Source organism: Cervus canadensis, chromosome 8 (genome assembly GCF_019320065.1).
Source record: "Cervus canadensis isolate Bull #8, Minnesota chromosome 8, ASM1932006v1, whole genome shotgun sequence".
In the NCBI taxonomy this organism is placed as follows: domain Eukaryota; kingdom Metazoa; phylum Chordata; class Mammalia; order Artiodactyla; family Cervidae; genus Cervus; species Cervus canadensis.
In genome coordinates this window covers 10,985,734-10,998,323 of record NC_057393.1, presented here as the reverse complement: position 1 = coordinate 10,998,323, position 12,590 = coordinate 10,985,734, and the positions used below count along the sequence as shown (strand labels likewise).

The following is a 12,590-nucleotide window of genomic DNA, read 5'->3' as shown; positions in this document are numbered from 1 at the left end:
CTAAAGAGTTAGTTAGTAATTGCATTGCTTGGTGCAGCGTGCAGTTTACATGTCAGCACCTGTTAGTGAGCATGATTGATTCTCAGTGCCCTTCGGCTCCATAGACTTCAGCTTCTGAAGTTCAAATGAACGTAGCGTTAACACCCAGGTGGACCCTGTTGTCATTTATGTTCACCACAGAAATGTATTGGGAATTCTAACTTTTGTACTGCCCCGTCCCCGCCAGATTAACAAATAAAAAACTTCAGAGAATGATGGGCCAAGATAAGGCCTCTGTTTTGCAGCAGAAACAGCAAAGAGGCTTCTTTCCCATGTGAAGTCTAGATCACTACATTCTTCTGTACAGGGTAAACATTCAGTCGTGGTATGAAGAATAATTTGTGTTTTCCTGTTATTGCCAGGCAAAGATTAGTTTCAGCCTTTTTTTTTTTAAAAAATGATTTGACCTCCTGTTAATCCATCTGTATTTTGGGTGAGTTAATTCATTATGTCACTCTAGGGGGGGAAAAATTCTTCATCTTTTCCTCCATCCCAAAGCTTGTTGCAGGAGGCTGAAAGTAAATCTGAACTCAGTCAGAACATCTCTGCCCGGGAGCATTTTGTGTTCACCGATAATGATGGCCAAGTTTATCATCTCACTGTTGAAGGAAACTCAGTGAAAGACAGTGCTCGGATCCCACCAGACGTGAGTCCAAACTGGTTAAACCTGCATGAAGATTTCTTACCATAGACCTCATTAGTTCTATATCCAGTAAAGCCACAGTTAAGGTGGAAAACTATTTCAGAAAAGTTTAATCTAAATAAACTTTATTAAGGAGATGTTACCATTGATTAAATTTGTCCCATACTTTTGGAAAATAGCATTATAACTATTTTGATGGCATAACATGTGCTGCTCATTTTTGTCATTATAATAATTCATGAGGAACTATTTCCATTTTATCTGTGATAGGATTGAGGGAGAATCAGTAACTTTCCTCAGGTTGCCTGGCCTCGTGACATATCAGAGCAGCATGTAAACCAGGTCTATGTGTCGGACTCTGGTCTCTCCTCTTTCCATTTCAAGTATTACCCTGAAGGATTTGATTTAAAAATCTAGTATTATTTTTAGGTAACAGTAATCAAGTTGTAGGTATAAAGGTATTTATTAATCTTTACTAACATATATATCCCCTATGGCCTTGTGGAATTCTGTAACTAAGGATTTATAGTTAATAATTTGTGTCAGCATGTATCTCATGGGTTTTTTTCCTGAGTGGATGAAGAAAATGTTTTTGCTAATATTACTATACCTATTAAGTAGAGGATGAGATTTTATATATGTGTATATATATATCTATAACTATATATAACTAGCATGTGAAAGTGCTTTTCAAGCTGTAATTCCAGTTTTACTGTTACACAGAATGAGTCATATTTGAGAGTTAGTAATGTCTATTTTAAACTCTTAATAGTGCCAAAAGTTTTCACAAGTTTAAAAGGATAAAAATAATGCAAATGTGAAAGATTGATATTTGGCATTATGATAGGAGCAGTAACCTAACTTTAAGTGCGTAGATAGAAAAACTGCAGTTCAAGAGTGTGGCCTTAAGAGTTTCAGTGTAATGAGCTCTACTCTGGAAAATCAGTTGGCTTTCAGAGCTCCTCCTTTAGACCTCAGAGAAGGCCCCACCTTAGCTCCTCTAGTGCCACTTGCTAATAACTCATTCTCTTTGTTTTTAATTACATCATCTTTGAGATTAGAATAGAAATAATCCAATAATTTCTGAGATTCTAGGTCCCCGCACTCTAGAAAAAGTTTAAAACTTTTGAACACTAGACACATGAATTTTCCTTTTTGTAGGGAAGAAAAGGGGAGAGAAAAGTCCTGCTGCTTTTAGGATTATTGCACAACACAGCTTTTAAGATTCTGTCTCTTCTTATGGAGGTCTGGTCAGGATATAACAAGCCTTAATTCTGCCTGCCAGATCCTTTTATTCCACAGCTGGAAGCAAAGAATGACCAGCCTAATAAGGATCCAGCCTCCAGTGAAATTAATGTATATTTTAGAGCAGAGTATTTTAGGAAAAGAGAGTTATGTATCTACTGTATAAAACATGAACGATTGATTTGGGTTCATTATTTTTATTTTCAGTAATCAAAATATTTTTCAGTGACCAGTGTGTAGAATTGAGGCAGAGGTTTTGTTTATTTTAATCTAATATTTTTCTTAACCTTCCTTCCAAATATAAAATACTAAGCCGCTAAGCCAGTTATTTTGAGTTGGAACTTTACCTTTAAATTTTGGCCCCAGAACTATAGAGCATATAAGAAATGGTAAAAAGAAGAAGCCTCATATATTTTAAATTACATTCCCATGGAGAGTTTATAGTTGACTGACTGCCTTTATTCAGAAAACTGTGGGAGAGAATGATTATCTGTTTGCTGCCAGCTTTACTTCGATCCTTTGAACATCGTGTTTTACATGTAGGCAACATATCAGTGCCAACTAAAAATACTCTACTGAGTTTTAAATCTTTCATTGGTTCTCTTGGGATTATTTGGAGCCAGAAAGCAAGTTTGTCCCACATTTCTCCAAAAGCACCTTAGAATCTTCATATGGCTTGTATCCCATCAACAAACTCTTAGATAGAAAGTTCTATATTGTTTAATTGTACAGTTGTTTTAATACATCACTTGTAATTCTAAGCTGGTGACAGATTTCTGGACTTAACTTTTAATATTCTAATTTTTAGAAGTTGGAAACTAATGTAAAAATGTTTAAAAAAAATTCTCAGGACTTAAAAAGGTTAAATTTAAAGTCAAACTCTTAAACATTCTGTTAATGTGGTCAGAATAATAGAAATAAGATCTTGGAGTATTGCTTTATATTGTACTGAATTCTGTTTATTTAACATAGCTTTCTAAGTTTTTTACTAATCGAATCATTAGAATAATTATTTTTAATTCAATTTTATCTTTTGTTTCTTGACCTACCACTAGGATTTATGCAGTATTTGGTGTATGTGCAAGTCTTTTAATAGCCAATTTAGCAAAACTCTGGAGCATTCCTACTTCTTACTAGCAATACCATGAGAACCAAACGTGAATTTTTAATATTGTTCTACAAATGATGAAAAAAGATTTCTTTGAATATAAGAATATAAGTAGAAAAGTAATTGAGCAATATTATTGAATAGCTAGCATTATATTGACTCTGTGACAAACATTGTCATAAGGCCTTTACCTGTAAAAATTTATTAACACTAATAGGAACTCCTCAAATTTTATGAGCTTGCCCTACTTTATTGATAATAAATCCAGACATATAAAGATTAAGTAAGCATGTCCCACATCACACAGCAAATTCAGTGATACGGCTGGGATTCAGGTCCACATAGCTTTCCTGAGAGCCCAAACTCTGCGTCTCTCCATCACAGTACCTCTGTGCATGTGTTAGAGCTGCATGCTCCTTCCAACCCACTTTGATTTGTTACAGAAGTGTCTCATTCTTGTATTTGTGTTTCCCTGTGTAACTTCTCTGCAGAACCTTCTGTGAATTCAGATTTTACAGATGCCTTCAGTGTACAGTATCTCTTCTCCTTCATTATTCATGAAGGTATCAGCGAAGCTATGAATCTTTTTTTCTTTTTTAATTGAAATATAGTTGACACACACTATCATGTTAGTTTCAGATGTACTGCATAGTGATGAAGAAGAAGAATTCTTCTTCTCAGTAGAAGAATTGCTGAACGGTTGTGAGACAGCTCTGAGTTCCCCCAGAATAAATGTGTTCATCCTTTAGCAGTGAGGGATAACTTGTGAAAGGATGTCCTTTCCTTCTCTTTTTTCTTCTTTTAATTTTCTTTTCTCTGAAGTAGTTCTTCCTCAAAAGACATCCCTTCTCTATAAATCTAGTTCAGATGATAATCTCTATTGAATTGAAATCTTCTGTTTCTTCTTAGTTGAAATTGAAATGCTAGGTAGCCCTCTTAGTGACTAAACTCTGTTAGTGTTTGATGATGTTCATACTAAAGGGAATCCATTTATAATTAGGTTTTATTACAGTATCTTAGGGGCTTCCCTGGTGGCTCAGTGTGTAGAGAATCCACCTGCAATGCAGGAGATCCAAGTTTGATCCCTGGGTTGGGAAGATCCCCTGGAGAAGGAGATAACAACCCACTGCAGTATTCTTGCTTGGGAGATCCCATGGACAAAGGAGCCTGGTGGGCTATAGTGTATGGGGTCATAAAGAGTCGGACACGACTTAGCGACTAAACCACAAGCAAAATATCTTTATTATTTCTTCACAGTTGTTAAATAAAAGTATTTCTCTGTTGTGACTGCTTAATAAGTGGTGAAATTGATGTGTGTTTGTTGCTGTTCTTTTCTAGGGGAGTATGGGTAGCATTACTTGCATTGCTTGGAAAGGTGATACATTGGTTCTTGGAGACATGGATGGAAATTTAAATTTTTGGGATTTGAAAGGCAGAGTGTCCAGGTATGTGTCAGAATTCAGGTGTATTATTTGGCTGAAACAAAAAATCTTGATATAGTTCCACTGGTGGCTTGTTACTTGGCAATAAGCATCACTAAATATAGTCACGTGCAGGTTGGACCCTTGGGTCTCTTGTTATAGAACTTGAGAGGAACGGCCTTGAACTAAACTCCAGAATAGTCATAGATGACCGTTACCTGCAGGTGGCCCACACAGAAGTGCTGGGACACTATTCCAACTGTTGTTAAAGAGCAGACCATGTCTGTCATGTGTGACCCCTGTCCCAGAAAGCAGAGTGATTCTCCTGTCATTTCACTGGACCTCATCAAAAGCAGAAATAGAAAGAGACATTGGACATATCTCTCAATAACGAGATATTACTCTACTTCACATTGGTGTTTTGGTTTCTCTTTGTCCTCAGAGGAATACCTACACACCGAAGTTGGGTGAAGAAGATTCGTTTTGCCCCTGGTAAAGGAAACCAAAAATTAATAGCAATGTACAATGATGGAGCTGAAGTATGGGATTCTAAAGAGGTAAGCCCAGCTCCACGTGGGTTCACTGCAAATGAAGCTGCTGGTCACAGGAACTATGTATTTTTTTCCTTCCTTCTGATTTATAAATGGGTTTGTCAGGCTTCTTAGAACAGTTTTCTTCCTTTAAAAATTTTTCTTTTATAGTATTTCTGTTCTAAAGGTGACAGCTCAACAGATTGTTAATGTTATCACTATCTCTGGGACCTTCAAAATGCAGTCTGCATGTGGAAGATAGATTGCCCAAGACTGCTCAGTTTTAGACATGAACTGGACCTTCACCACAGGCGCTGTCTTTCTTGCTCGTTTAGTCTGGAATGATAAACATCTTCCTTTTCTTTCTGAAAGTGACAACCAAATTCACTCTTGAAGGTTCAGATGGTGAGTAGTTTAAGAAGTGGAAGAAATGTAACCTTTCGGATATTGGACGTGGACTGGTGCACATCAGATAAAGTGATCCTGGCTTCCGATGACGGGTGTATCAGGGTTCTGGAGATGTCCATGAAGTCCACGTGCTTTAGGATGGATGAGCAGGAGTTGACCGGTACGGAGTTCTAAGGGAAGGATGCTTGGAAATGTCTTTATTTTGCACCAGCTGTTCTTTTCATGGGAGAGAGCTGCTTCTCTTTAATTTCGTTCTTTCTTTCTAGGAATCTACGTTTGAGAATGTATATTAACTTAAAGCTTGAGTGTTTTTACTGCTGAGATGCTAGAGTCTGTAATTAGATATCAGTCATTCCCCAACGCTGGTTTACACAGTGCCCCTTCCTTGACCTCTTTCTGAGTGCTCTGTCAAAAGATCAAAGATGTTTACATGAATAAAAATGACTTCCTCAGACTTTAGGAGAGCTCATCAGAGGACACAAATCTAGTGGTAAAGTGCTGCTGGCTTTTTAATAGTGAGTCTTGTGTCTTTTGCAACCATATATCATGGAAGAATAACTTTGGAAAGTGTGAATTGTAATGCCTGTCTTATGACTTGTTAAAGGGCCAGTCAAAACAGAATTAGATGATTGCACTACCCTGCCCTTTTTTATATGATGGTTTTGCGATTTTTTTTCTGAGAATGAAAGCTATTTTAGTAAAAAGTAGCTATGAATGAGAAGTTTGTGAATGTACTCATCAATCTATTTGAAAATGAGATGTCCCTTCATTAAATTTTCTCCAAGCATACCTTTGGTATACACACTGGGCTATCTCATCTGTAAAAAAAAGTCATAAGAGAATTGTTTAGTCATTTACAGAGTTTCATCATAGAAACTGTCAGCTGTGGAAATTGTCTGTACCTTCACAGAGTCAGTCTTTGGCACATTCAGAGACAGTAGGGTTTTAAAAACATGACCCCTCATGTTATGTTTGTGCTTGAGGCACTACTGAGTTGCTGTGTATGTTGACTGGGCTGCCTTTAACTTAGATTAAATGGGTTTTTGTTTGTGTCACTGCTCCACCCCTGCCACTGTATTTGGGAACCATCGCTTCTTACTCTGTAACTGTGACTGCCGTCTAGTGAGCTGCAGTGGAGCTCTGCATTCCCACATCTGTCCTCAAGATCCCTGCCAGCTCTGCAGAAGTAGCAGGACCTCCCTCTAGGGAAGGACAAGCATAGATACAAACTTTAAACATAAAGTTATTGAGGAAGTTAAGGGAATTTCAAGAATGATTTTTTCTTTTAATTTAGTTATTAGTTCTAGGTAAAGAAGTATGCAAATGTAATCTAGATGTTTGAGAAGCTATTCTTTGACCTTTATCTTAAAATTTGAGTCTAAAAGTCTCCAAAACCAAGGTACTTGTTTTTAAATTAAACTCTTTATATAATGAATGAGAGCCCATTGTTAGCTTAATGGGCTACCATGTTTAATACCATGACTGTTTAATACCATGAATGAACAGGTGACCCTCAACCAGATTTTATATTACATTTTTCTTTTAAAATTTTCCTAAAAAAAAAAAAAAAAAATCCTATCGAATCTCTAGTGGTGCAATCTCAGCCAAAAAGGGCAAGTTTTAAAGTAATAAAGGGGAAAGTCAATGAAATTGTGCATATATTCCCCAAATTGAACTTTAAACTCATAACAACACTCAATAAATGTTAAAGAATAAAGACAGGTGAGAATGTAAACATGGAGTTAGGAAAAAGATTTCTATGTGTTTGCTGCCAGAAATGTGCTGATTTGAGCTTGGAAAAATATGTTTGATGTAATATATTTCTATTCTGAGGAATTAGAAATATATTTTGGACCGTATTGATGTAGGATAATAAAATCTTTTGAGGTCATATGCAGTGATAGAATATTTAATATATTTGCTTCATTTCTCCTTTATGACAAGTAGAGAAGATCATAGGATGTTGATTCAAATCTGTTTTCTTAGAATAGCTTAGTCTTCTTCCTCCACCCCCGCCCCTTATTTACATTTTTCTGACACTGCCTCTTCTCCCAGTAAAAGGGGAAATCAGACAAATGTAGATAATTAGAATCCCTGTTTTTAAGTTGGAGAATCCTTCTTACCTGCTGCCTAGATCAGGGGCGTAAAATGGCATAAAACGATATTCTTTTTAGCAGTGTCTTAAAAAGGAATCCAGAACTATGAGACTTGTTTAATAATATTTTGTATGATGCTGTTTCCAAGAACTTTCAGTACTGTCTCTGTGGGGTGAGAGACTCTTCGGTGTAACTCTCTGCCAACACTTAGCCCCTGTGTCTTAAGCAGTGATTACACTAATATACTGTCTGAGTTGCCACCACCAGACTTACACATTGTTGTCTTCTGACTTCTCTGTGAACTGTCTATAGCAGAAGCTTTATAGTTGTATACAATTCTACTTGTTAAAAGCAAAATCTGTGTTTTTGTCTAGAGCCTGTGTGGTGCCCATATCTCCTTGTTCCCAGGGCTGCTCTCGCCTTGAAAGCTTTCTTATTACATCAGCCTTGGAATGGACAGTATTCTTTGGACATTTCTCATGTGTAAGTTTTTTTGCATTTTTGTTTTCCTTTCTTAATTGATTTAAGATTGAAGGACACCCCATGAAAATTAGCAGTGGCTGGTCTCCAGGGCTTACAGGGATTGGAACCTTAAAACTGAGTTGAGGCAGTGATGGCAGAGACCCTGAAAGAGTCACTGATCTGCCTCTTGTCTTTCCCACTCTGGGGACCTGGGCGCAGCTGTGAGTACACACAGGGCTGTCAGGTGGCCCTGTGGTCATATTACGGTCTGAACCTGGGCATGCCATTCTGAGTGTGGAGAGGGCCAGTTGAGGCCAAGAGGAATTTGGGGACAAGATTCAGTTCAGTTAGTCACTCCAGCCATGTCTGACTCTTTGCGACCCCATGGATTGCAGCATGCCAGGCCTCCCTGTCCATCACCAACTCCCAGAGCTTACTCAAACTCACGTCCATTGAGTTGGTGATGCCATCCAACCATCTCATCCTCTGTTGTCCCGTTCTCCCGCCTTCAATCTTTCCCAGCATCAGGGTCAGGGGACAACATTAAATCTTTTTAAAAGTAGCATAAAAGAATCTACTTCAGAAGTGTTTTATGTTTTATAGCCTGCCTCCTTGCAAAAAATAGTCACAGAAACCATTATTGGTAGTGGTTAGTTAAACTACCACAAGTATTATGGGACCTTTGCTGTGTGGAATGCACAGATAGACATGGGTTGTGTGTGTGCTGAGTCACTTAGGCGTGTCTGACTCTTTGTGACCCCATGGACTGTAGCCCACCAGGCTCCTCTCTCTGTGGAATTTTCTAGGCAAGAATACTGAAGTGGGTTGCCATTTCCTTCTCCAGTGGATCTTCCCGACCCAGGGATCAAACCCACATCTCCTGCGCTGGCAGGCGGATTCTTTACCACTGAGCCACCAGCAAAGCCCTGGGTTAGGAGAATTAAAACAATAAATGTGATGAGATGTTCTTTCTCCAAGAAGTATCTACTCAGAGAAATGAATGTTAATTTTGCAGAGCAACGAGCAGATTCCTGTAGCCATTGCTAAGTTCCTTATTAATATGAATCTAAACCTGATAGTTTTAGAGCTCACTAATAAATTTTCTGGTTTCTTGAAAGCCAGAGAAACTTTGTGTGTTCATTTCTCAGTTTTGACTCAATAAGATAAAAGCAGACATTAAAGATGATTGGTAGGTTCCTGAGTAGTCTATTGCTATTTCAGTCTACATGCAGTTTTTTAACCAAGGACTACAAAGAAGTTATTTCTGTATTAACAAAACTTTTTTTCCTGGTGAAGAAATAAATGGTGGTAAATAAAAAATGAACTCATTTAAAATATTTTCTTGGCACAGTGATTATCCAGAAAATGAAGAAATAAAGAATCTCCTTCAAGAGCAGTTGAACTCATTGTCTAAGTAAGCACTCTGACTATGTTTTATTAGAGAATAAGATTATGAAAAAGAAGAACATAATGATTTAGACTTTTTAAAGTTAAAATAAGCCTTGTTTTGGAAAATATTAGTGGCCCATGGAGAGACTCTTCTCTTCGCCTCAGTTTGTTTCCCTTTAGAGTCTTTGTTTTGTGGAAGTAAGTTTCACATTGCTGTGGTCTCATGTCAGGGCAGGAGATGAAGCAGTGGGGTAAGCCGCCTTGTAGCTAGCCTGCCTCCAGCACAAATGCCCTGCGAAGCCTCATGTTAGAGGATGGATGTACACAGGGCAATTCTTGTGTGTCAGCTTCTCTCTCCTGAGATAAGTTCTCTGTGTCAGCTGCTGTGTGTGCACAATTCTGGCTAAGAAATTAATGTGTTCCCTAGAGTCAAGAGCATTTACAGATAGGTACTGTGAATAACACTGGAAAGGAGTGTTATTCCTTTTCTACGGAAAGGAAGTAGAAAAACTTGACTCCACAAGGAGTTCTTGGGAAAACATATCTTGGCAATCTAGAATCCATCACATATATTTTAATACTTAATAAATTAATGCTAAGGGAATATTATATTGATGTCAAATTCAAAGTAATTACTTTTTTCTCTTCTCTGTCCCAAGGTTAGCGTTTATGTTTAAATGGAAAAGAATAGATTTAAAGACTATCTCCTCTTCTTTCTGATTTATAAAGTCTATTTTTTTTTTCTTTCTTTTTTTTTTTTTTTTCTGTTGAAAAGATCAGGGCAATGCCATTTCATTTATTGTTTCCACAATGGTATGGTGTAGCACACAGGTCATAGTCTATAATGGGCTATTGTAGAAATATCAATTTATGAAACACTAGCCTTTCTTCCTTATATATTTCAATTTTTCAGTACTTTGAAGAATAAATTCTGAATGCATCTTCTCTGAAGTATAGAGTGTTCCTGATGATCATTTACTAAAGTCATTTTATCAACAATGACTTTCTTATTCCTGTAGTTAGGTAGCTGTTCATATTTTTTAGAATGGGAGTTGAGCTGCTTCAAGAAGGTAAATCAGAATTAGAACCTTAAGCTGCAGTGGTTGATGGGTTCCACTTCTCCAAGCCTAGATGCTGTCTAAGCTCTGTAAGCTTTTGCAGTTTTAGGGCCGTGGCAAAGTGACTTCTTTTGTAGGTTCTTATCATATCTTTTGGGTAGAATTTTCCATTTTAAGAGTGTATTGATTTATCTCCTTTATTGATGGATTCAAAAATTCTGTCTTGCCTTTGTCTGGATTCCTGCCTGCAGTGACATAAAGAAACTCTTGCTCGATTCGGAGTTTACTCTCCTGCAGAGATGCCTGCTTGTTTCAAGGTAACACTATTTGAAGTGTCCTGTGTAAGAGACAGGGAATTTCAGGTTAACTCACTCCTTTCATCAAGAGTTGTTAGTTAAAACCAAACTCTTTGGAATTTTAGAAAATATATCAGTTCATCCTTTATAGTTGGCTTACAGATTGTTTTGAAAGTAGTATTACAAATAGGAAAAAGAAAAAAAACATGAGATCTAGGCCTTCTCTATTAAAAAGACTCCATTCTACAGATAGCTTTTTAAAATATCAGCTACAAGGGACATGTCCTAAGTATACCCATAAGTTATATTTAGATTATATTTAGAAGTAATAACCTATAAGTTCTTACTTAGAGTAGAGCCATCCCTTATAAGAAAGACCATTCCCTTCACTCCCCAGAGAATAAAGAGCATATTATTTCCACACCTTATATAGTCAGTGATCCCAGAGGAACTTCTTCCTTAACTGGTGCAGATTGAAAGATGTGCTGATGGCAAACCAGGTAAATAATAGCACAGGCTACAGCACCACGGTGTTGCTCTTAACAGAACAAAGGAAGGCTTGGGTGGGAAGGGGCCCCGTGCAGTCAGGGCCCTGTGCTGTTTGAGAGCCAGTAACGGGGCTGGAGGACTTGGCAGCTTCAGCTCTTCCACCAGCCAGCATGTGGTCTCTCACGGGCCAGCACCATGCTCCTGGCACTTCAGGCTGCCGTGGGGAGCCCCCATCCAGGCCCCACGCTGCTGCGTGAGGTCAGTGGAGACTGTGGTCTCATCCTGGCCAGGCTTTATGGTGATGAATCGGAGCTGCACTTCTGGACTGTTGCCGCCCACTATCTGCACAGCCTGTCCCAGGAAAAGGCCGTGAGCACACCAGTGGCTAAAGAAGCCGCTCCTCAGGACAGAGTGAACAACCCGCTAGATATATGTTACGACGTCCTCTGTGAAAATGCCTATTTTCAGGTATTACGTTTCATATATTAAAAACCTTTAAAGCTATGTCTTTCTTTGTAAATATCTTAAAGTTGGGAAACTTTGTACTCAGTAAAGGTCCACATAACAGAAACGAGTCTCTCGGCACAGTCACATAAAAAAGGCCTGATTCAGGACTTGAAAAGCTCATAAACACTTACTGAGTTTTTAGTAGACATTAAAATTTTTTTATTAACAGCCTTTTAATTTTGGGGGGGGGGTCTTAAAAATTTTTAACTTGGTTCATTTTAATTTTCTCATGTTACTAATTTTCTATAAATAACAAATACTTAATTTACTTGGTTTGAATTTGCTGTTCTATATATATAAAGGTAGTTTCATAATTTGTTTAACCTCCAGTAGAGTACTGAATTACACATAGGGATTTTTCTTCCAGCTCTACTAAAGTGCCAGTTTCTGTAAGCAGGCAGACATGCACACAGATTATAGTACATTTCAACATTTTTTTCTTCTCAAATTCTTATTAAATTGTTGGACTTCTTCTTTGACTCAGAAGTCTAAGCAATGTTTACTAATAGTTAAATAATTCAAAACTTTTAAAATCCAGACTCAATTTTCTCTTTTTTTTTTCTGCTCTAGAAATTTCAGTTGGAAAGGGTTAATCTTCAGGAAGTAAAACGGTCAACTTATGATCATACAAGGAAATGTACAGACCAGCTGCTTCTCTTGGGTCAAGTATGTCAGTTTTTATCTCTTTTCATGTTTCAGGGAGTTGATGGTTGATTAGTATTTTAGAGCATCATTTATATCACACACAAACACCGTGCACACACACTATAACATTTCCCTGAAAGTATAAGTGTAAATATATGCTTTCTCTCAAAATAAGACCAACAGATGTTCTGAGAAAGCAAAAATATATGGTAAACCAACTTGTAATTTTGGTTTCCATAATGTCACATGAGGCC

At 37.6% G+C, this 12,590-nt stretch overlaps 1 protein-coding gene across 3 annotated transcripts in view; it reads left to right on the top strand.

The window, feature by feature from the left end:
• WDR11 (WD repeat domain 11) overlaps window positions 1–12,590 on the top strand; it is a 54,574-nt gene that overhangs the window by 36,976 nt on the left and 5,008 nt on the right. For all 3 annotated transcript variants that reach the window (XM_043475287.1, XM_043475286.1, XM_043475288.1), the window contains 9 exons: window positions 538–685; window positions 4,374–4,480; window positions 4,899–5,013; window positions 5,383–5,554; window positions 7,865–7,973; window positions 9,304–9,366; window positions 10,651–10,716; window positions 11,475–11,652; window positions 12,262–12,357. In XM_043475287.1, the coding sequence (XP_043331222.1) occupies window positions 538–685; window positions 4,374–4,480; window positions 4,899–5,013; window positions 5,383–5,554; window positions 7,865–7,973; window positions 9,304–9,366; window positions 10,651–10,716; window positions 11,475–11,652; window positions 12,262–12,357 (1,054 nt within the window). The remainder of the gene's footprint in view (window positions 1–537; window positions 686–4,373; window positions 4,481–4,898; window positions 5,014–5,382; window positions 5,555–7,864; window positions 7,974–9,303; window positions 9,367–10,650; window positions 10,717–11,474; window positions 11,653–12,261; window positions 12,358–12,590) is intronic.